The sequence below is a fragment of the Pleurodeles waltl genome, chromosome 9, assembly GCF_031143425.1.
Source record: "Pleurodeles waltl isolate 20211129_DDA chromosome 9, aPleWal1.hap1.20221129, whole genome shotgun sequence".
Lineage (NCBI taxonomy): Eukaryota > Metazoa > Chordata > Amphibia > Caudata > Salamandridae > Pleurodeles > Pleurodeles waltl.
In genome coordinates, this window is record NC_090448.1 from 1089044564 (window position 1) to 1089069615 (window position 25052).

General features: G+C 45.0%; 1 protein-coding gene across 1 annotated transcript in view; it reads right to left on the minus strand.

Moving 5' to 3' along the window:
• The window catches only part of SPTBN5 (spectrin beta, non-erythrocytic 5), a 1780873-nt gene that overhangs the window by 501595 nt on the left and 1254226 nt on the right, over nucleotides 1–25052 (minus strand). Inside the window, exon 45 of the mRNA XM_069208774.1 lies at nucleotides 742–863. Within this exon, the coding sequence (XP_069064875.1) occupies nucleotides 742–863 (122 nt within the window). The remainder of the gene's footprint in view (nucleotides 1–741; nucleotides 864–25052) is intronic.

A 25052-nucleotide genomic window follows, 5' to 3' on the forward strand; every position in this document is an offset into this window, starting at 1 on the left:
AACTCTACACTGGAGATGATCATCACATATAAGACATATTTGCTATGGGTCTCGTCTATCATCCAGCACCATATCAGCCTATGAACCAGCTATCACAAAGTGAACAGGCATAGAATAGCTGAAGAGATCTCTCACACACTTAAGGACAATTGGAGGACTATAATTTAGTCCACCATTGCAGGTCCTAACTAGTAACACACTATGATCAATTCTTTACATCTCACAGTGGCATTCAGATATCGGATGATAGTAACAAAGGCTATCCCAGCAGATCTCCCCACCATTTTGTTCTCCAATCATACCTGGACAGGTAAAAAAACCTTAAACAAATTATCAGGTTGGACAGCTCAGTGCAGCAACTAGCTAAGCAGACGATGATCATAAGAAATACCATAAACAGACTTGCAGAGTTGCTTAAAGATGCCAGCTTACTGAAAACCATATACTGCTTTCCAATACCTCACACTTCTTCGTGCACTACACTGGTAAGCGCTGCATCTCATGATACAATAACCAGACCTCGGTGGTCATCATGAGAGGAAAATACTTCCCACACAGATTAAAAAACAAAGACAACACTCTTTCAACTCCACACCCTACATGGCTTAGCTAGATGCCCATATAGACAAGTGCTTCAGTGCCCTACCCAGAGATAGTGAGTACTCTATAAATGCTGCAATGCACTAAAATACTTAATTAAGTTAAGATCGTCATATTCCTCATTCTCTGTCAGCATCTCACCTTTGCTTGGCTTCCTGCTGGAGCTTTTGCCAACTCTGCACCATCTCTCTTTGCTTCGTACCCAGCTTGTCATTCATTACTGGATTCCTGTCAGACAGAAGGTTGACTTGTGACTCCAGGGTCTGCAAAGAAAGGTATTGGTTCCTTTAGTTTCACTGTCATACAAAAACATACGTAAAAACTAAACATAATGATTTTCTGATGTATAGGGCAAACACTGGGAATATACATATGTCCAATGATTTTTAGGAGACAAATTGTCATTTCTTTATATATGTATAAATCCTTTTCATTTTCTTTGCCTTTTTCATGTTTGCCTTTGTATGGTGGTAGAAGGTTTCAGCCCCTATAATTGTTTCGAAAGCCAGGACTATAAATAAAGATATAGGTGGTCATTATGACCCTGGCTGTCTTCTGACCACCAGGGTTAATGTGGCGGTATCACTGCCAACAGGCTGGCGGTGAAGACTGACACATTATGAGTGTGGCGGGTTGGCTGCTGTCAATCCTCCACATCTCCACTCATACCGCCATGGTGGTATGAACCGCCGGGCCGGAGATGTTCATCTCCGACCTGGCGGTCCACAGAGGACCGCCCGCGGTATTAGGAGCTGGCCTACCACCATGGTTTCTGCGCAGTAGCACCATCACAAAAACCATGGACAGCTCCCCCACCCACCTGCAAGCATCTGACCCCCCCCACACCACCTACAGTCACAGCGCCCCCATCCCCACCCCCCCACTTACATAGCACCCCATCCCCTACTCACATAGCGCCCCCACCACCTACCCCATCCCCCCACTCACATAGCACCCCCCTCCCCATATACATGCACACAGACACCCTCACGCACCACACATACACCCATTCACCTACACTTCCAGACACGTATCCACTCACACTCATCCATACACGCATTCACTCACACTCATCCATACACTCATACATACTACACACATTCACTCACACATACTACACACATTCACTCACACCTACTCACATGCACACACACTGACTTCCAGACGCACTCACTTCAACATTCATACACGCATTCACTCAAACGCATACAAGCAAGCGTACACCACAACATTCACACACGCACACACTCATACACACACGCAGACACCACACACTCACACACAACACCCCCCACCCTCCCACCCACTCCCCTGTTTGAAACCCAACTTACCTTGTCCGGCGAGGTCACCCGGCAAGGAACGGGAAGGGGCGCTGCTACTACCGGCAGCAGCCCCCCAGCAGGACACCACCAGGTCGTTTTAATGGTCTTAATACGGTGGCGGTGACCTACTGGCGGAGCGATGCAGATGGTAGCAACGCCAGAGTGCCACCACCCGCCAGCATGGCTACTGCCAGATATCTGCCCACAGTGTGGCGGAAGTACCCATTATATGGTTGGCGGAAGACCACCAGCACTGGTGGTCTTTTGTCACCCGTGGCTTTGGCGGTTTCGCTCAGAGACCGCAAAAGTCATAATGAGGGCCATTATGTTAAAAAATAAATAGTGCATTAAACCACTTGTTTCACCATACTTAAAAATTATATCAGTGAAAAAACAGACTACATACATTAAAAGCAGAAATAAACTCTTGAAGTTAACATCATCAGAGATGTTAAAGCAGATGGTGACATTTATTGCTATATTGCTTAAAGGGGATGGATAAGATACAATCACAAAAAAAAATCAGGCTGCTTACTTTTATGCTACTTTTTCCTTATTCAGAGATACCTCTGGGAGATGCAAGGCCCTCACCCACCGGAAATGTGGCTTGCTTCATCATTGGGCTTCCCACACCGTGGATCCAAATGAGTCGAAGGTGGGTCAACCACAGTAAGTGGGGGCGAAGGATTTAAAAAAAATATATATACATTAAGTAATAAAAAAATGTGAGCTGTTAAAACGACCTAGAACTATCCCTTCTTTTATTTTATTATTGGATGTCCTGATAGGCTTGAAAAAAGGATGATGCCAGGGGACATTAATTAGCCTATCATCCTGTGTTAATGGTCAATAAGTTTCAGTTGTTGTCAAATATGACCCCAGACAGCAGCAGCCTTTGTCAAGACCTAAAGTCTCTGGTTCACTGAGGTTGTTTTTAATTTACCATACTGTCCTCTGTGGCACAGAGATGTGGAATTCCTATAGCCCAACCCCCAGGATATATTGTTTGGGGTCAAGAACAGCAAGTTGTCATGTTTATTTTGACACAGGCACCGGTAGGCCTAGCACACTGCAGCCCAAATCCTTTTGCTGCCAGTTTAAAGTACCACATTATAGATCAGGAAAGAGCATTATCCACAAATAAGGTAATATTTGGGTCCATATGTTAGTGATGTTCGAACTTGCACTAACGCAAAGTCTTTATTATTAGGGTTAGCACTCTTAGAAAATGTTGTAGTTTTGGACTGCACTAGTGACAGTGGTTCCAGTGCAAAAATGTGTACACACATTTGCAAAGTTTGATAATATTAAGCTATGTATAATGCTCCCGGCATGCTCTCTGGTTTTATGCAAATATTTGCAGGAGCTTGAAAGCAAAATTGATGATTCTATGCTCTCAAAATAAAATGTTCTAAAAAAACTGCAAACAGGAAAAAAACGTTTTGCTAAAACAACTGTGAAATTTAGGTTCCATTTCTGTGAAGCATCATTCAGTAAAATGTGTTGATGCAAGACAATATTTCCAAAATATATTCATAATGGTAAGATAAGTGCAACCGGTTCCAAAACAATTATGTAAAACATGAAAATAAACAAGCATTGGCTAAGCCAATAGGCCTGAATTGTTGATTAGCCTTGTGGTTTTGTCAGTGCTTGTTTTGACTTGGTTTTTGTAAAACTTTATTGTTGTTGAAGCTGCTGGGCCCTCATTATCAGATCAAACATTGGCGAAAAGCAAAAATATTTTTTGGTCTCAAAAGCACACTTGGCTAGAGTAGTTCAGAACACTGAACAAATCTACTTTATGTGCCAATATGTTCCTTGTGAATGAGTAGAATGCTGTCACTTAAATTGAAGACAGCCAATAAACTGGGAAAGAGGTAGAATTTTAATAAAAATAAAGAGCATTGGATATCCAATTACGGATCCAGTTCTTAAAGAAAATCACAAAGGTGTACACATAGTATATGTTCTTGCATTAGTATAGGTTTACAAACTCATGAATTCACAAGAATTAAGAGAAGAAGGCAAAGAAAACGTACTCCTAGAAAATATTTGTGAACTGCATTTTTGCACGAGCAAATAAGCATATGTAGATTTGCTCATGTGAAAATCTGTTGAGCATTTACAAGTTCTCTTTCCTTCCAACCATGTTTTCCCAACCAAGGAAGTAGTTTTACTTCTGCCGTTGTCAGGAGTAAATTTCCAACCTTTCTCGGTATGGGAAAAGATTACAGAAGAGCTGATGTAAACCTCTAAAACATGCAAGTTATTAGGTTTGCACAGTCTAAATGAGCATTCCAACCTTAGAACTAACGCTTGCCTCTATCTCAAGCCTGAGGATCTAAATCTGCTGAAAAGTGCCAAAATTAAATAAATTACTAGCACTCATACACTACAATAGTATAAGCCCAGGCATAGTCAAGGAGGCTATTTCCAGAGCTCTTATGTAATGAGATTGCTGCCATGATTTGATGCTGCACTACATGGCACCAAAAGGACAAGTAGATTTTTTTTACAGGACAAGTGAATTTATGAAGCAACCTTTCCCATTCCATACCCCTGCAGGCAGGAACCTAAATCGCTTAATCCAAAATTCACGTGAAACTAAAAAATAATGAAAAACTGTAAGGTATTCACTCTTAAGTTATTGTACTCCATAGATCATTGCTCCAGGAGTTATAGGAGCATTGTCTAACCCGGGGAGCCCAAGGGAGCATTGCCGGACTGTCACACTTAATTCAAGGGCTCAATGCTGCCAAAAGTACCGTGGTGTTCTCTCCGCAGAAGGGATGATCTCTGGGGTACAATAATGTAAGAGTAAATGTCTTACAGTTTTTTAATTATTTTTTTTACTTCACATGAGTCTTGGATCAAGCAATTTCTGAACTTGTCTGTACCTTATAGGACAGTAGGATAAATTAAAAACAACCCCCAATGTGTGTTTGACAATGACTGAAACATGTTTACCATTAACACAAGATGGTAGGATAGTTACTGTCCCATGGCATCATCCTTTTTTTGTTTTTAATCCTACCAGGACATCCAATAATAAAATAAAAATTAGGATAGTTCTAGGCAGTATTAAAAAGCATCTCCTCTGAAATCACAAGCACTGAATAGTTCAGCCCACATGCAGGAATCTTGGAGCAGTTCTTTCAAAGTCACATCTACTTTGCTTTACTTGGGAACGGTCAGGACACAGATGTGACAGCATGTTAAGTTTTTGCAGCCTTAAAAGCTGGTTACATTTCAAATCTTTATTGAATTACTTTATTTTTATTTTGTTTTAAAAGGGTCATACACTTAAAAGTTACTTAAGAAAAATGAAAAGTGATCTTTTAAAAATATCGTTCACAAATAAATAAGAGTTAAAATAAGAGAACAAGTAATAAATAGCAATGTAGTCTGTGTAGGCTAGGGAATGAAACAAAGTAAATAGGACATTGCGTCTTTAAGGGCCTTCTAACTACCAGCGTCCCATCATGCCCTGTAGGTGCCAGTTTACTCAGTTCTTTTTGACAAGCGAATCAGCAGCATAGTGGTAAACAAATATTATCTTTTCCTTCGGGGAGGAGGGAGTGTTGCTTATGATTTCAATGGAGTTTCCCCTGCGAAAGTACTAGGATTACAGATAATTCATTTTCTCTCAAGGTTTCTCCATTGAAAATCATAAGCACTGAATAGACTAGGAAGCTTATCCCTCAAAGCTTCCACAAAGGAAGGGATGAAAAAGGTAAAAGAAAATAAGTTACTTACCTGTAACTGTGGTTATCCACTATTGGTATCTTTCATAGATTCACATGCTTGAATCATTCCCCGTCGTCAAAGTGGAAGTCCCATGGTACACAGAAAGCAGTAAATTATAATTTAACATTGAAGTTAATGGAAAAGTACATTCACTTTAATAGCTTATCAGTGTTATTAGAAATTACCCAAAGTCCAGCCAGTCAGGCAAGAGCACCCTTTAGAACCCTCACCAAAGAGGCTCCAGTATCTCAGATTTTCTAGCATAAGTGATGTATAAAGCTACAAGACATGAGGTGAGCCTCTATGGGGAGGAGGGTGGATCACATGTGAATCTATGAAAGATAACAATACTGGAGAACCACAGTTACAGGTAAGTAACTTATTTTTGTCTCCAGTATTGGGGTAACTTTCATAGATTCACATGCTTGAATCAGAATAATTAGCAGTAAACATAAAATATCCATATATATATATATGAGTGGACGGTGGGCAAAGAATTATTGTCTCACCTTATGCAAATATATTTTGTAGAACTGCTTGTCCTACTGCTGCATCCATCCCGTCTGCAGCATCTAGGCAGTAGTGCTGAGTGAAGGTCTGGCTGCTAGACCACATTGCCGCTCTGCATATTTGCTGTAAAGGCACCCCTAGGAAGAGAACTGCAGAGGTGGAGACAGCTCTGGTGGAGTGGGCTTTGACATTGGCTTTGACGTTGGCTGTCAGTGGTTTTCCTGATAGCTGGTGACAAAATTGTATGGTGGTGGTGATCCACCAAGCTATAGTCTGTTTGGTAACAGGATACCCCTTTCATAGTTTTCCATAGCCTACAAATAATTGATCAGCTTTGCTAAAGCTGCTAGTCTTTTGTATGAAGAATTTGAGACATCTTTTGATATCTAAGGAATGTAGCGCTCTTTCTGCTGGAGTTTGGGAAGAAAGTCTTCAATACCACTGGTTCATTCAGATGAAAGTTCGAAGGAACTTTGGGGATACATTTTGGATTAGTTCTAAGGATGACAGTGTCAGTCTTAAATTGAAGAAAAGGTTGAGAGATTGTAAGTGCTGAATGTCACTGACCCTCTTTGTTGAAGCAAGCACTATGAGAAGCACTGTCTTCCAGGAAATGTGTTTCAAGTCTGCTCTGTGTATATGTTCAAATGGATGCTTCATCATTTGCGAATGTGCAATATTGAGATGCAAGGGAGGAGGAGGGATTTTAACCGGAGGAAACAATCTAAATAGTTGCTTTAGGAACTGTTTTACTATTCTGGAGGACCATAAAGAAGGTGAATTAGTGGCACAGCGAAATCTAGAAATGGCAGCCAGGTGAACCTTGATGGATGAGTGAGAGAGACCTGATTTTGCCAAGTGAAGAAGATACGGAAGAATCTGTTCTGGAGAAGATGTCAGAGGGTAGGCATCGGAATCCTTACACCATATACAGAATCTTTTCTATTTGAGTTTGTATGTTTTATTTGTAGTCTGAGCTCTAGCATTAGCAAGCACTTCACGACAACCTGTTTGAAGGTTTAGGTCAGCAAATTAATTTAATTCAGGATCCAGGTCGATAAACGAAGAGAATTCGAGTTGGGATGCCGGACCTGGTCCCGATTCATCATTAGCAAGTTCGGTATTGGTTCTGACAGAATGCGAGGTTGTTCGAGAGGAGCAGGAGCTCTGTGAACCAAAACTGGCAAGGCCATCTGGGAGCTATCAGTAACAGCCGGCAAGGCTCTCTCTTCATCTTCTTTAGAATTCTTGGGATTAGCGGAAGTGGGGGAAAAGCGTAAGCATAGACTCCTGACCCTTTGACAAAAAATGCATTCACCTGCGGCCCTATCTGCAGTTTCCAGCTTGCGTAGTACTGGAATTTCTTGTTTTCTTTTATAGGAAAGAGGTCCAAACTGGGCTTGACCCAGCGAAGAAAAAGGATGATTGAGAGTTGCCTCGTTGAGCTCCCACTCGTGGTAGGTTCTCGAGGTCCTGCTTAATGAGTCTGCCAGGGTGTTTGATACTCCAGGAACGTGTTCTGCTCTGAGAGTTATGTGATGTCAAAGTGCCCAATTCCATATATCTTGCGCCTGGAGAGACAGCGCTGGTGATTTTGTACTTCTATGCTTGTTGCGGTAATACATGCTTGTGGTGTCGTCGGTTCGGACCAAAACCAATGAGCCCCTGATCTTGGTCAGGCAGGACTTAAGTGCTAGGAAGACGGATTTTAATTCTAACAAGTTCATGTGGAGCGTTGCTTCCTGGGTGGTCCATTTCAATCTCACTGTCAGGTCTTCGAGGTGCACGTCCCCTTCATCTAGAGACGCGTCTATGGTCAGAACATGTTCCGGGCTTTGATTCAGAAAGGAGACACCTTCGGATATGTGGGGGGTCTTCAACCACGATTCCATGGCCTGCTTCATTGATGGGGTTATTTGGACGATGTTGTCGAAAGATCCATTTATTTGTTTCCACTGGCTGTCTAACTGTTGCTGAAGTGGTCTCATGTTGAGACGGCAGTTTGGTATCAAAGGATTGCAAGAGGAGAGTGTATGAAGTTGGCTCTGTATATACTATCTCAAAGTGAGAGATAGTGTGCACAGAGTTCAAGGGTTCCCCTTAGAGGTTGATAGTGGCAAAATTAGATAATACTAATGCTCTATTTTGTGGTAATGTGGTCGAGCAGTAGGCTTATCAGAGGGTAGTGTTAAGCATTTGTTGTATACACACAGGCACTAAATGAGGAACACACACACAAAGACTTAACTCCAGGCCAATAGTTTTTATATAGGAAAATATATTTTCTTAATTTATTTTAGAACCGCAAGATTCAAGATTTGAGGTAAGTACATAAAATGCAAGGTACTTCACACAGGTAAGTATAGAACTTTGATTCAAAGCAGTAGTACACACAGTTTTAGTTAAAATGGCAATAGGCTATTTTAAAAGTGGACACAGTGCAAAAATCAACAGTTCCTGGGGGAGGTAAGTTTGGCTGGGTTTCTCAGGTAAGTAAAGTACTTATACAGTCAGTCTCCTGGGCATAGGCAGCCCAAGAGGGGCCCAAAACACATAGGCTTCTATGGAGAACAGGGGTGCTCCGGTCTGCTGGCAGGTAAGTACCTGTGTCCTCGGGGAGCAGACCAGGGGGGTTTTGTAGAGCACTGGGGGGGACACAAACAGGTACATAAAACACAGCCTCAGCGGTAGAGGGGCGGCCGGGTGCAGTGTGCAAAGTAGGCATCGGGTTTGCTATTGAAAGCAATGAAGGAACCCGGGGTCACCCAGGCGATGCAGGCAGGGCACATGGGGGCTTCTCGGGCCAGCCACTGACTGGGCTAGGAAGAGGGCCGCCTGCTGGTCACTCCTGCACTGGAAGGTGGTTTCTCTCTGTCCTGGGGGCTGCGGGTGCAGTGCTTGGTCCAGGCGTCGGGTTCCTTGTTACCAGGCAGTCACTGTCTGGGGGAGCCTCTGGATCCTCTGTGCAGGTGTCGCTGTAGGGGGGCAGGGGGGTCAGCTCAGGTTACTCACGCAGTCGCCTGGGAGTCCTCTCTGCGGTGTTAGTTCTCTGGGGACTCGAATCGGGGGCGTCGGGTGAAGAGTGAGAAGTCTCACGCTTCCGGCGGGAAGAGAGAGTTCTTTGGAAGTTGCTAAAAAGTTGCAAAGTTGTTGCTGTTTTTGAACAGTGCTGCTGTTCTCAGGAGTTTCTTGGTCCTTCAGGTTCAGGGCAGTCCTCTGAGGTTGCTGGTCCCTGTTGGATGCGTCGCTGTGCAGGTTCTTTGAGTATGGAGACAGGACGGTAGGGCTGGGGCCAAGTCAGTTATCGTCTCCTTCGTCTCTGCGAGGCTATCAGGTCAGCAGTCCTTCTTCTTGTTGTAGGTTGCAGGAATATGATTTCCTGGGTTCAGGGTCGCCCCTAAATACTAAATTTAGGGGGGTGTTTAGGTCTGGGGGACAGTAGCCAGTGTCTACTGTCCTTGAGGGTGGCTACACCCTCTTTGTGCCTCCTCCCTGAGAGGAGGGGGGCACATACCTAATCCTATTGGGGGGAATCCTCCAATCTCAAAATGGAGGATTTCTAAAGGCAGAGGTCACCTCAGATCAGGACACCTTAGGGGCAGTCCTGACTGGTGGGTGACTCCTCCTTGTTCTTCTCATTATCCTCTCCTGCCTTGCTGCCAAACGTGGGGGCAGTGGCCGAATGGGCGGGCATCTCCACTAGCTGGGATGCCCTGGGGTGCTTTAACAAAAGGCATGAGCCTTTGAGGCTTACTACCAGGTGTTACAGTTCCTGGAGGGGGAGGTGAGAAGCACCTCCACCCAGTACAGGCTTTGTTCCTGGCCATAGAGTGACAAAGGCACTAACCCCATGTGGCCAGAAACTCGTCTGGTTGTGGCAGGCTGGCAGAAACTGGTCAGCCTAGCACTAGGAGTCGGGCTGGTATTCAGGGGGCATCTCTAAGATGCCCTCTGGGTGCATTTTACAATAAATCCCACACTGGCATCAGTGTGAATTTATTGTGCTGAGAAGTTTGATACCAAACTTCCCAGATTTCAGTGTAGCCATTATGGAACTGTGGAGTTCGTGTCTCACAAACTCCCAGACCATATACTCTTTATGGCTACCCTGCACTTACCATGTCTAAGGTTTTGCTTAGACACTGTAGGGGCATAGTGCTCATGCACATATGCCATCACCTGTGGTATAGTGCACCCTGCCTTAGGGCTGTAAGGCCTGCTAGAGGGGTGACTTACCTATGCCAGAGGCAGTGAGAGATGGGCATGGCACTCTGAGGGGAGTGCCATGTCGACTTAGTCATTTTCTCCCCACCAGCATACACAAGCTGTGAGGCAGAGTGCATGTGCCAAGTGAGGGGTCCCCAGGTGGCATAAAACATGCTGCAGCCCTTTGAGACCTTCCCTGGCATGGGGTACCATTTACAAGGGACTTATCTGTGTGCCAGGGCTATGCCAATTGTGGGGACAAATGTACAGTTTAGGGAAAGAACATTGGTGCTGGGGCCTGGTTAGCAGGGTCCCAGCACACTTTCAGTCATAACTGGCATCAACAAAAGGCAAAAGGTAAGGGGTAACCATGCCAAGGAAGGCATTTCCTTACAGAGAGCATTCTCAGAAAAGATTTGTAAATCCGGGCAGAAGTGGACTTTCTTTTGCTGAGGCAGAGCGCTAGACTGCAGCTCCTAGACAGGTGATGTTGGTTGACGCCGTCAGGTGTGATTTCTGGTAGTTGACTGAGAGACCTAATCTCTGGAAGAGAGACAGGCATGTTGCTGTGTCTCTGGCTGCCCTGGCTCTTATTTGCCAATTGTCCAAGTATGGAAACACTTGAACTACTTTTTGCCTGAAGTACGCTGCCACCGGAGCTAAGACCTTTGTGAACACTCAAGGAGCTGATCTCAGACCGAATGGTAACACTTGAATTGGTAGTGGGTGCCTGCTACCTTGAAGCGTACGAGTTTCCTGTGTCTGGGGTGAATAGGGATTTGAAAATAGACACCTTGGAGATCTAAGGCCATCATGTGATCCCCCTGATTGAGCAAAGACATCCTGAAGAGTGATCATCCGAAATGATTGTTTTTGCAGGAATCTGTTTAGACATCGAAGATCTAAGAGGGGGCACCAGTCTCCTGTCTTTTTCCAGATGAGGAAGACGCAAGAGTAGAAGCCGGTTCCCCGCTGAGACTTCAGTACGATCTGTATTGCTCGCTTGTTTATCATTGTGGAAATTTGTAAAAGGAGCTCTTTTAAGTGGGCAGGTGGAGTCCTCGCGCTTGTTCCTCTGGAGGAGGTTGCTGAAATTCCAGGGTATGCCCTCTGGTTATAATATCGAGAACCCATCAGTCTGAGGTGATCTGGGACCACTGGCAGAAGAAGCTGGAAATTCTGCCCCCTATCTGAGAGTTGGAATAGGGGTTGAAGGCAGGCACGTGGTGGAGGTCAGTGTTTTCTGGCTATGTCCTTGCCACTATAAGTAAACTTTCCTCTTGTGGTATGTCTGTATGCTGCAGATGGTGACTGCCTATAGGATTGTTGCTGTTGTTGTTTGGTGGCTGAACTAAACTGACCCTGTTAAGGTTGGTACTGTCTATTTTGGTGCAGGCCACCTCTGTAGGAATACAGTTCTCTGCCTCTTGCCCTCAAATGGGCTGCCTTCTGAATTGTAGAGTACCCAACGATCTAGCTGTGTCCATCTTTATTGATTGTAGCGCGTCATCAACATGCTTGCCAAACAGTAGTTCCCCATCATCTGGCATGTTGAGAACTTTCATCTGAACCTCCGGGCGGAAGGAAGTGGCCTTTAGCAAACCTATTGTCTTAGTACTGCTGCTCCGGCTAGCTGGCGAAAACCTGTGGATGGCACATCTATTGCACAGTCTATGATCTCGGCAGAGATCTTTTCTCCCTCTTGCACTATATGTCATGCTTCAGCTCTAGCATCCTCGGGAAAGAGATCAATATATTGGGAGATGTCTGATCACTTCTGGCAGTCGTATCTGCCTAGAATCGCCAATGAGTTTGCTGCCCTGACCGTTTTAGCTTTCCTATCATATCTAAGCATTGTCCTTCCTTATCCAGGGGTGCTGAAAGCAGAGAGGATGGATTTCTGGACCTGCGCTGGGCTGCCTGAGTTATTACAGAGTCAGGTTTGGGTTGACCAATCAAACAAGCTGACGAGTTTTCCAGCGCTTTGTATTGTTTGTCTAGTCTAGGAAGTACCACTGGTATGGAGGATGGGGTCTGCATTAATTTAAGTCCTTCTTCCCAGATGAAGTCTACAATCAGAATCTGACTTTCTGGTGTCTTCTTTAAAGTCATAAAGGAAGGAATCCGACTGCTTTGTTACAGTGGGAAGCTGGAATCTCTTGGCTGCTCTTTCCATTACACTATGGAACCCTCCAATATCTTGTGGCGGAGATTCTACTGGTGATGGAGTAGAGGAGGATGGCGTTTGCATCTGGTAGTCATACCATTAATTGGGGAGTGAGACAGTGTCCTCGATCTCCCCTTCTTCTTGATCTTCTTCCGAGGAAGGCGGATCATTTTTAGGAGGTGAAGATGGAGGTGGTAACGGTACTGTAGGTACTTTAAATTCTGAGGATCAGGCTCTGGAAGATGGCATTAACGGTAGCTGTGGATGCGGCAGCAAAGTTGCTGATCCTGGTGGTGGGAATCTACTGCAGTAATCTTGCATCATATGGCATCTGCACTGTTGGCTCGCGCTGTTGTTCTTGCGAATATTTGTGGTATTGACCGTGAAATGACTGTTGAATATATAACTCTTCACACTCTTCCTGGCATTTACTTTGTAGGTTTGAAGGACTACATGCCACCGGAAACAGACCATCATCGGATTACTCATCTCCATATTCCTCTTCATCCTCATCAAGAAGATGTTCTGGGGGTACAGGTGACACCTTACTGGGTGAGGTATGTGAAGGTAGCAATGTCTCTTAAGTGGATTTACGTTTTATTGTTATCACTCTTAAGGGCAAAAAGGAAGATTTTGCTGAATCCACTGTCATTTACAGATAGGTGTCCTCGGTGCGTCTGCAGGCAAGTAATGGGCCATTGACGATGCTCTTGTCAACGGTTCTGTCGTCGACGGTGCCCTCGTCATTGGAGCCATCGTTAACAGTGTTGTCGTCCCCGGAGTTGCCACCGACGAAGCTGTTGTTGATGGAGTTTCGGGACTTTAGTCCGGAGGACCTTTGTCAACGATAAGGTAATGATCCTTAAAAAACAGACAAGGGGGGTCCCTTCATGATTCTAAGACTAGTCTTGCTTTCTGCAAAAGCACATGAGACAACCTTATTGCGGAGAGTTAGTTGGTTGATAAAATGCTGTGATGGACAGTAATTTGTATTTACAGCAAGTTACGTATTTAAAAGAGTTTTTTGTGACAGTACTTTTGACCCGCTCGCGTGTTATGTCATTATGATACTGTGAAATATTAATATTACGGTATTTTGGGCACATTTCGCTGTGAGTTGGTAAAAGTTCTTTTGTGAAGTCCTTTTAAACCATAGTCTGAAAACTAGGTTTGCTAACTGTGAAACTATGGTGGTAGTTAGATTCTGAATGATGGTATCTATTTAAGTGGTGTAGACTACTTGATTTAAAAGAAGGTGGTCAAATAGATATTTTGTCAAATTATTATTGGAAGTAAGACTTTACCGATTATGTTTTTCTGTGCTGTCTCTCCTCTTCTTTTTCTTTTGATAAATGGAAGGGCTGTGATAAATGAAAATTAAACAAAGAATGTCTTGATATATCCCCTTCTACATGAGTTACTGTGGTAGGTAAAGCAGAAAGTTATTGCTCTCAGGGATATGAGAATGTGTCCTATATCCTCCTTGAAGTGGTAATTTTTGGATATTTGGTTTTGTTTTGGCAAAAGGAATATCTGTGAATCAACATTGGAATTTGAAAATTGAGATCGGTCCGTGTTTTTGGGAACTTGTCTACATCTGTACCTGGGCTGCAGGTATCTACTCCTAGTAAAGTTAATGGTGGATGCCTGTGTTCACGTGGTGTTTGCATGTATGCATGTTTTGTTTGAACACAAATTTGAGATTTTTCTTTGTGGATTATTTTTGGCACTATTTATTTATTTCTTTTTTAGTTTTTACTTTTTATCACTTTGTTATTTGAATTTCTTTTATTTTTGGGTAATTTAGTTTTTTTGGGTGTCGCTCTGGTGGACTATTGTACCTCAAGAGCTTAGATTAAATCTATAATTTTTGTTGTATTTTTTCTTGTATTAGGACGTGCATCATTGGGAAGGACAGTAGATTTTACAAAAACTGTGGCATGTTATATCTTGAACTATGGAAAAAGGAACTGCCCTGATGAAGGCGGCCTCATAAATCAGAGAATTACCGCCGAAACGCGCGTAGGCTTGGTTCCTACTTCTGTTTGTGTGGATGTTTTATGAACTTTATGGTGTCAGATTTCCTTTTTTTTTTTTTTGAAGACACTATTAAATACGACTAAGAATTAATTGTCATTGGAATAATAGGGTGACGTTATCTTGAATTGTAAGACGCCTGCAACCAAAAGAGAATTTGTGTATATCTGATTGAATTGAAATGCATTTATGGAATTTAGAGTTATATGTTTGATAATTGTTATTGTTTTATCATTTCACTGTTTTGTCTTGTGTGGCACTTTGTCTTTGTCTATAAGTGTTTTTATATGTTTCTGTGTATATAGATTATTTAGATTTGTGGGTGTGTACTTCCCTGTGTAATATTTGAATATTTAGATAATTTAGATATTTTTATTATTATTTTTTTGTACATACACATGTAATAAATATCAATTCAGAATTTATAGTATTGTTGTTTTGTTCTGTATATTATGGTGATAATGTTGAATATTTATTGTAGCTCATTTTCTTTTTTCTTGTACTCAAGTTGATGGAGCTGGTGTCATCGGAGCTGCTGTTGATGGGGTTGTCGTCCAGGGAGCCATAGTTTCTGACATATATGTCGAAGGAGCCATCAACGGTATCCACGTCGACAATGTAGGAGCCTTTGATTTCTTACCCATCGACAATGGAGCTGATGTTGAGGAGTGAAATCTCTTCGTCGATGGTTCCACAGAGGTTGATTTCTTCGACATTTTCTTACCTTGGGTCGACGGTCAAGAAGGCCCATACTTTATGCTATTGTTGATGATAACAGCAACAATGTTATTATCATGGGCGACAGCGGTGCAGTAAATGGTGCCGTCACTGTGGTAGCTGAGGGCATCAAACCTGTCGTCGACGAGACTGAAATTTTTTATGTCGATGGAGGAAGAGAACTGGATGGTTTTTTAATCCTTATTGTAGTGGCAGCTGGAGTGGAAGGTTCGGAATTACCTTCCTCACTATGTTTCCTTGAAGTGGAAGGAACTTCCTGCATTTTTTCCTTCACAAGCTGCATTTTCTAGGCTGTCTTACTTCTTTTTGGAGAGAAACTCTCCACAGACATTTTCCTCTTTCTCAATGCCACTGAGGTGTCACTGTCATTATCATCAGAGATGTTTTCATGGATTTAAGCTTTTGAAGCCAAAGAATGAGCCTGGCCTCTCTGTCTCTCAAAGTTCTGTGAGGAAATGTTTGACAAATGTTACAATCTTTCATCTTGTGTTCTGGGTGAAGACAGTAAATGCAATCCTTGTGAGGGTGTTCACAGTGAAGCCTTAGATTTTCACAGGTGTTTCAAGGTCGAAATAGAGCTTTCTTGGTTGTAGACATGATGTAAAAGTCACAGCTGTAGAAGTAAAAAACAGTATGTAAAAGAATTCCTGTCAAGAAAAGGTAAACTGAGCAGAGCTCATGGAGACTCCCTTCACATGACGTGCAGTAAAAAATCTGAGAGACTGGAGCCTCTGTGGTGAGGGTTCTAAAGGGTGCTCTCGCCTGATTGGCTGGAGTTTGGGTCATTTCTGCTAACACCGATAAGCTAGTAAAGTGAATGTATTTTTCCAATAACTTCAATGTTAAGTTTTAATTTACTGCTTTCTAAGTACTGTGGGACTCCCACTTCGACGACGGGGAATGAGTCAAGCATGTGAATCTATGAAAGATATCCCAATACTGGAGAAAGTAAAATTATGCAAACAAATTCTTATATTTATTTATTTTGTGTCTTATAAAGCGTGCAGCTACCCCACGGGCTTTCCGGGCGCTAGACCAGGTAGAGTAAGAGCATCCCTACACGTAAGCTAACTAAAACAACCATATCCTTAAACCCTTGCGAAATGCAATCAAAGAAGGGCAATTCCGCAAAGACTGCGAAAGATGATCCTACAGCTAGGGCATAGATATGCAAGAGTGCACCTTATGCAAGTTCGATAAATTCTTGGCACTTTGCACAGGGTTTGCGAGGATGACCATAGCATAAGAGTAGGCTAATAAGGGACCACCAGATCTTGTAAATACCGTGGTGCTGAGCCCGATCTAGCCCTGTGCATAAAGCACAGAGGGCCAGAGCCATGCTAGCCTTGTGCCGTTCCATCACCACATTAGTGTCATACTTTTTAAGCTAATGTGGCGCTGGAAGGGGAAAAACGCATGCCATATTTTCAAAGTGGCTCAATGCTTGCATTAGGCCACTTTGTAACCCTTTGCGCCACATTATGTCTGCACCAGGCATAATGTATACAAGGGGGGCATTCAGGCGTTAGAGGGGCCGTAAAAATGTTGCAGAGCAAACTATGAGATTCCTTTGCTCCATTTTTATTGGCATTTTTTAACACCTGTTAAGGTGTTAAACAGAGGCTCCCATTAATTACAGTGGGCCTCTGGGTGCTTTGCAGGATTAGCATCATATTATTTTACGCTAATCCTGCAAAGGTCCGAACTAGCGTAAAGAATTATGATGCTAGTCAACTTAACTACTGCTATGGTGTGCCGTATTTTAAATACGGCACTACCATGGTGGTGTTAGGTGGGGGTGCAAGAAAAGTGGCGCTGCACTAGGTGCAGTCAACTTTTCATAAATTTGCCCCTGAGTTTTAAACTGTATGCGCAATCAGTGAAGCTCTCCAAGCAAATGAGATACCGACGCATATTTCAGATCCAAAATAGTAGCCTGGCTGCAGATTTTTGTACTATTTGCAAGCGTGGGACGACAGCCTTTTCAGTCCCTAGGTATCAGATGTTCCCATAGTCAACTCTAGACAGAATCAGAGCTTGGATCACTGTTTTCTGAACAGGGAAAGGTAGCATATCAGCAATCTTTTTGACCCATCTCAAAACTGCAAAGCAGATAGAGGTTACCTTATTTACCTGGATCTTAATTGTTAGTTTCGCATCTAACCAGAAGCCAAGATTCTTTACCTGTGCTGAAAGGTCCGGAAGGTGGACTAAGACAGCTGGCTAGTGCCGAGGGCCCCATAACTGGGGATTCTGCCCCAAAACCATAACCTACGTCTTCTCTCCATTAATTTTTAGAGAATTCAAGCACATCTACGCAGAGACCCTGCTCAAGCCTAGCTTTAGGGTGTCAATGCTATTTCCCTGTACGGGCGACAGAGTGAAGATGATTTGCGTATCATCCGCATATGAGAACATGGGCAAGCCACAACTCTCCACCCACTCAACAAGTAGGCTGACACAGATGTAAAAGAGCATTGGACTCAAACATGAGCCCTGAGGAACACCTTGCTACAATGCATGCGCCATAGATCTCATAGTCCCGGAGAAAACCTGAAAAGAACGGTTCTCCAGGAATGAGGTAAGCCATGCTAGTGCAGAACCTTGCAGCCCCAGAGACGCTAGCCTTTCCAAGAGAATAGAATGGGGAACAGTATCAAATGCTGCACTGAGACTGAGTAAAATCAGTCTAGCCGTACCACCCTTATCCATGATCTATCTAAGTTGTTTGGTGACCCCCAAGAGAGAGGATTCTGTGCTGTGTCCTGCTTGTAAGCCTGAATTGGATAATGTAAACCATTATTATGAAGTTCCATAAAGGCCTTTGGCTGTGCGTTGACATGTTTTTCCAAGACCCAGATAGTGGGGACACGACCAGGGTTTTTCATACGCAGAAGAACAATAGCATGTTTCCACGCTCTGGAATGCATCCCACTTTCAGTGGGGAAGTTAGTACTTCAAACACTCTTTGAAGTGTCTCAGAATCTAAAAGACTTAACTTAGAGGGATGAAAGAGATCAAGAGGAGATCCTGACTTAATTCTTTAGTGATGCTTGTCCCACCTGGGCATCAGCTGTAGTGTCCTAATCAAGATAATAGTGTCTCATAAAGGTGTGAACTGATCTCCGAGAGACCTCCCGGGACACAAAGAGGGGTTCTGAAAGAATAGATAAAGTAATAGTCTGTATGGCATGGACATCAGAGACTACAGTAGCAAGGACTTTAGGCGAGATCCTCGTCACTACACTGTACCTATGGAATACTGCGTAAGCGTCACGTGAACAGAGAGAGCCTGTATCTCACTAACTCTGCAAGCTAAAGTAATGGCTACCAAGAAAAAAGTCTTCCAAAGAGAGGTGTTGGAGAGAAGCTGTATGAATGGGTTCAAAGGGAGTACCACACAGCGAAAGCGGACAAGGTGTAAAGAAATTTACCAGACCCGTCGATTCACAGGGCATTCCCCTGTGTGCTCAGTTGGTAAAACTTCAAGGTGAATCTTGGGCATTTTTTGTTTTCTCTGCCTGCAAAAAGATCTATTTGGGGAAAACCCCAATCGAAGAAGATGTTGTGAAGTACAGTGTCATGTTGAACCCATTCATGATTTTCTTGAATTACTCTGCTGAGAGTGTCCGTCTGAGCATTCTGGGTTCTTGGAAGATGGACCACTGTAATCCTGGAATCCCTGGAGATGAGCCACTTTCAGATTCTTTGAGCTTCCAGGGACAGAGGTCTGGATCTCGTCCCTCCCTGCTTGTTCAGATAATGCATGGTTGTTGTATTCTCTGTCTGAACAAGGAGAGATTCTGTTCTGAACGGAGGGAGGAAAGCCTTTAGGGCTGGATTTACAGCCCTCAGTTAAGAAGGTTCATATGGTAAGGCTGTTCCTTCTAAAACCACAAGCCTTGAATCTGTAGATGGTTCATGTGAGCACCCCAACCTATCAACGAAGCATCCATCACTATGGTTAAGGCTTGAATGTATGGGTGGAAATTCATCCCTTTGAAGAAATTCTCTTAGTGGCACCACCATTTGAGTGATTGTTGCGCATGGCATGACCAGTATCACTCTGTCTTTCTATCTTCCTGAAGTCTAATCCCATTGATCTTCCAGACATAGTTGGGGTGGCCGCATGAAGAGACGTGCATGCAGGATCAGGATGATCCACAACGATATTGAACACAGGAGAGAAGAGACTTGACTCATTGTTGGATGGGATGTTTGCTTCAGATTGTGACATTTCTGAAGGATAGATAATCATCTCTCCTCAGAAGGAAACACTTTTGTTTGTGCTATGTCTATAACTGCACCCAGGTAATGCAGGGATTGAACAGGTGTCAAGATGGTTGTTGTGTTGTGTTTCTTCCGTGGAATAGATGGTGGACAGTATCCATGCTCCACAATATTCAGAATCTATTAGTCAGTTGTTATTCCTTGCCACTCTTGCAGGAAAGATGTTATGCTTCCCCCTACCAGAGTGGATAACCCCAGTGGGGGAATATGTGACTCAATGTTTTCCAGCAGTGATTGGTTTGTTAGTTTGGGCAGATGGTTGCTAACCTCCTCTACCTCACAACTGATGACTGTGTTGTTGGGGTGTGTGTGGTTGTTGATGCTGTTGTTGCTGTTGCTCCTGAAGCCAATGAGAGGTGTGAACCCCCTGATGGTAGTACTGGCAATCATAAGGTCTATAGGATCTTCTATAATCCTTTATTTTCTCCCGCCCAACTAGTTCCGTATTCATGCGAGACATCTCATCGTCCGCATGAGATCCAAATAACGTATTACCCAAAAAAGATAGATTTAGGATACAGTGCTGTGCTTTTGGCTTTAACCTTATAAGTCGGAGCCATGATGAGCAACAGAGAGTTAGGCCATGACTACAGCCACGTGCTGTGAGAGCAGAAGTATAAGCTGTAGCACTGATGATCTGATTAAATACAATCATGCTTCTTGAAAATCTTGACATCTGTCTCTTGGAAGATCCGCTCTGGGACAGAGAGATCTGTCATAATGCCCCAGAACTGCAGATGTGCTGGCTGCTTTCACTGTGACAGTGGAAGTTCCACATACATTTCTTCCCACAGAGTCCAACTTTTTGCTCTCCTTGTCAGGAGGAACACTGGATGAAGGTGTTGAAGCATGCAACTTACAGGCCGAAAAGACTATAACAGAGACTGGAACATGGTCTGCACATAAGAAAGAAGGATCTTGACTCGAGGCTTGTATTTCTTCCGAAGCCGGGACAGGACAACCTTTACTGAAGCTGGTGTCAGAAACAGTTCCATGGTCGACTACAACAAACCGGGTACCAGCGGTAGTAATGGTTTAGAAGCAGACCTTTGGTGGAGTGTCTCAAAGATTACAGATGTGGAAGTAGTAGTAGTTGGCAGGTCAATTATTTAGTTGATTGGCTCTTCTGATGAGAACCTCCTGGAAGGTAGAAATGGTATCTAAGGAGATATTCTTGGTGGTGGAGAATCTGACAGAGTAGATGAATATAGACCAGAACATGCAATTGTAACACAGTTGCATGATAGGACCGTGAAGATCTCAATTTGGAGGAAGAAAATCTGTGACTGCGATCGTTTACAGTGACGACTGCAGTGGTGAGATCTAGCTCCTGAGTGGCCTAGACCTATAGGGGCAAAGTCTGGTGTGACATAAGTGTTATGTAAAGTACCTCAGAGAAGGTATAGGTGGAGGCGAAGACAGAGTAGTGGGCTGTGGTGGAGGTATTACTGGCATGGCAGGTTGCGGAGGAGGAGCTGGAGGCAGAAGAGTGGAGGAGGAGTCGGAGGCAGAAGACTGGATGAGGTGATCCTGCTAAGGAGATGTTGCAGAATCCCATCTGGTGACTGGAGATGCTAATCTTGATGGCGTACATGCTCTGGAACACTCCAAGTCAGACTCTGATGGAAGCCTGTGAGCTTTCATGCATGCAAGCCATTCTGTCATCTTATTTAAAGAAGATGAATGATGTTTCGACGTTGAGTCAAGTGTCAACGTCTAAGTTCTTGACATTGTATGGTGTCTAGATGTGGAAGTTCCTCTAGATGTCTGCAATGCTCCCCTCGGTGATGCCATAGATGTTCTCAACTTCGACCTGGACCTTGACAGCGAGCAGTGCCTCCTCACGACGTCAGTGTCCTCAGCATTGAATGGGAGCGATGTCTTCCTCCAGATGTTTTCTTTTTGTATCTTCCTCTGTGGGAGTCCTCAGAGTGTGACTTAGGGGCACTTGTAGGGGGTAATGTCTCTCCTCTCCTTTCAAAAGTCTCACCAGTCATGGAATCCTCCGGTCTGAGTGTTTTTAAAATACCACTTTTCATTTTGCTTAAATGAACTTTTTTCCTTGCAATAAGGATTTTCAATTTAGCCTTTTTTTAAGGCTGCCAAAATTTAACATGGCTTTCACATATGTGTCCCGGCCTTTCCGAAGTAAGGTGAAGAAGCTTTCATCTTGAAAGAACTGCTCTGTGATCCCGGTACGTGGGAAGGACTATTTAGTGATTATGATTATCAATGGAGATCCCTTGAGAGATAATCATAGTTTCACTAGGAGGGACACAGGCAGTAAAAACGCAAGCTACATAGAACACATAACTTGGGTTACACAGTTATAAGAGACAGACTACAGAGATGAGGAAAACTAGAGATAAATGGTGATTTGAGAAAAATGGGCTCAGGATTAATGCACCATGCATGAACCAGGTTTGCTGCACAACTGAATCTAATACATGTAATCAAAATAACTGAAATTAAATCTGGATATTGAAAACAGATTTAGAATCCAACAGAGATTGCTGTGGGGAGAAGCTGGTGGGCACCTTAGGGGCAGGGCTTACAAATGATTAGCAGCATTTATATAGTTCCCACCATTGTAACGGGGTCTCTTGGTGGTGCATTCCCAGGGCATAGCTGAATTTTGCTGTGATCTTCAATCAATCAATCAATCATGGTATTTATAAAGCGCGCTATGTACCCGTCAGGGTTTCGAGGCGCTGAGGGGGGGGGCGCTGCTGGATTAGCGGTCGAAGAGCCAGGTCTTGAGGAGCCTTCTGAATGTGAGGAGGTCCTGGGTCTGGCAAAGAGATGTGGGGAGAGAGTTCCAGGTCTTGGCGGCGAGGAAGGAGAAGGATCTGCCGCCGGATGTCTTGCGCTGGATTCGGGGTACGATGGCGAGGGCGAGGTTGGCGGATCGGAGTTGACGTGTTGGCGTGTAGAAGTTGAGTCTGGTGTTGAGGTAGGAGGGTCCGGTGTTGTGAAGTGCCTTGTGAGCGTGGGTCAGGAGTTTGAAGGTTATCCTCTTGTCTACCGGGAGCCAGTGGAGTTCCTTTAGGTGAGGGGAGATGTGACTTCGGCGAGGTATGTTGAGGATCAGTCGGGCGGAGGCATTTTGGATACGTTGGAGGCGTTTGATGTCTTTGGTTGGTATGCCTGTGTAGAGTGCGTTGCCGTAGTCAAGTCTGCTGCTGACGAGGGCCTGGGTCACCGTCTTTCTGGTTTCTGTTGGAATCCACTTGAAGATTCTGCGGAGCATTCGAAGGGTGTTGAAACAGGAGGAGGAGACGGCGCTGACCTGTTTGGACATGGTGAGGGCGGAGTCCAGGATGAAGCCGAGGTTTCTTGCGTGGCTGGCAGGGGTGGGTGGGAGTCCGAGGACGGAGGGCCACCATGAGTCGTTCCAGGCCGAGGGAGTGCGTCCGAGGATGAGGACTTCCGTCTTGTCGGAGTTGAGTTTCAGGCGGCTGTTGTTCATCCAATCGGCGATGGATTTTAGTCCCTCGTGGAGGTTTGTTTTGGCGGTGAGCGGGTCTTTGGTCAGGGAGAGGACGAGCTGGGTATCGTCGGCGTAGGAGATGATGCTGAGGTGGTGTTGGCGGGCCAGTTGAGCGAGGGGGGCCATGTAGACGTTGAACAACGTGGGACTGAGGGAGGATCCTTGGGGGACGCCGCAGATGAGGTTGGTGGCTTTGGAGCGGAAAGGGGAGAGACGGACTCTCTGCGTTCTGTCGGAGAGGAAGGATGAGATCCAGTGGAGGGCTTTATCTTGGATGCCGGCTTCTTGGAGGCGGGTCAGTAGGGTGCGGTGGCAGACGGTGTCAAAAGCGGCTGATAGGTCGAGGAGGATGAGGGCTGAGGTTTCGCCGTTGTCCATTTGATGTCTGATGTCATCTGTGGCGGCGAGGAGGGCAGTCTCAGTGCTGTGGTTTAGTCTGAATCCGGATTGTGAGGGGTCCAGGATGGAATTGTCTTCGAGGAAGTGGGTGAGCTGAGTGTTGACGATCTTCTCGATGACTTTCGCTGGAAAAGGGAGGAGAGAGATCGGACGGAAGTTTTTGAGGTCGTTGGGGTCAGCCTTGGGTTTTTTGAGGAGGGGTTGGATTTCTGCGTGTTTCCAGCTGTCCGGGAAGGTGGCAGAAGTGAGGGATAGGTTGATGATCTTGCGGAGTTCGGGGGCGATGGTGGCGTTGGCTGAGTTGAAAATATGGTGGGGGCAGGGGTCCGTGGGGGAGCCTGAGTGGATGGTGTTCATGGTTGCTATGGTTTCTGCCTCGTCCACGTGGGTCCAGGCGGTGAGGCGGCAGTCGCGGGAGGAGACGTCAGGGGTGAGGTCTGGCGGTGGACCGGTGATGAAGCTGTCGTGGATGGTGGTGATTTTCTGGTGGAAGAAGGTGGAGAGATCGTCGCAGAGTTTCTGGGAGGGCGGGATGTCGTTGGAGTTGGCTTTCGGATTGGAGAGTTCCTTCACGATGCCGAAGAGTTCTTTGCAGTCGTGGGCGTTGTTGTTGATGCGTTCGGTGAAGTGGGCGCGCTTGGCGGTGCGGATCCGTTGGTGGTGTTCGCGGTTGGCGTTTTTGAGGGCGGCGAGGTTGTCGGGTGTGCGTTCTTGGATCCATTTCTTTTTGAGCTTCTGGCAGTTGCTTTTGGAGGTGGTGAGATCGTCTGTGAACCAGGCTGGTTTTTTCTTTCCTTGGATGGTGGTGGGTTTCTTGAGAGGGGCAAGGGTGTTGGCGCAGTCGAGGATCCATTGATGGAGGTTGATGGCGGCTGTGCTCGGGTCGATTGCGTCGGGTGGAGGGTTGTTGCTGAGGGTGCTGGTCAGTTGTTCTTGGGTGACTTTGCCCCAGCGGCGGTGGGGAGGTAGCTGGATGCGGTGTTGCTCTGTGGTTTTCTTATAGGTGAAATGGACACAGTGATGGTCAGTCCAGTGGAGTTCGGAGGTGTGGTTGAAGGAAATGTGGTTGCTAGAGGTGAAGAGGGGGTCAAGGGTGTGACCGGCGATGTGGGTAGGTGTGTTGACTAGCTGTCGGAGACCGAGGTTGAGGAGGTTGGAGGTCAGTGACGCAGTGTTGACGTCGTTGGCATTTTCCAGATGGTAGTTCAGATCTCCCAGGAGGATGTAATCCGGGGAAGCGAGGGCGTGGGTGCTTGCAAGGTCGGCGATGGTGTCGTTGAAGGGGGCTCTTGGTCCTGGTGGGCAGTAAATGAGGGTTCCTCTGAGGGTCGTGTTGGGGTCCGTGTGGATCTGGAAGTGGAGGTGTTCTGCTGTCCTGAGGGTGTCGTCCGAGTGGGTGTGGATTTTGAGGGTAGCTTTGTGAGCGATGGCTATTCCGCCGCCGATTCCGTTGGTTCGATCTCTTCTGGTGATTTTGTAGCCGTCCGGTATGCTGATGGCGATGTCCGGAGACGAGGAGTCGTTCCACCAGGTTTCGGTCAGG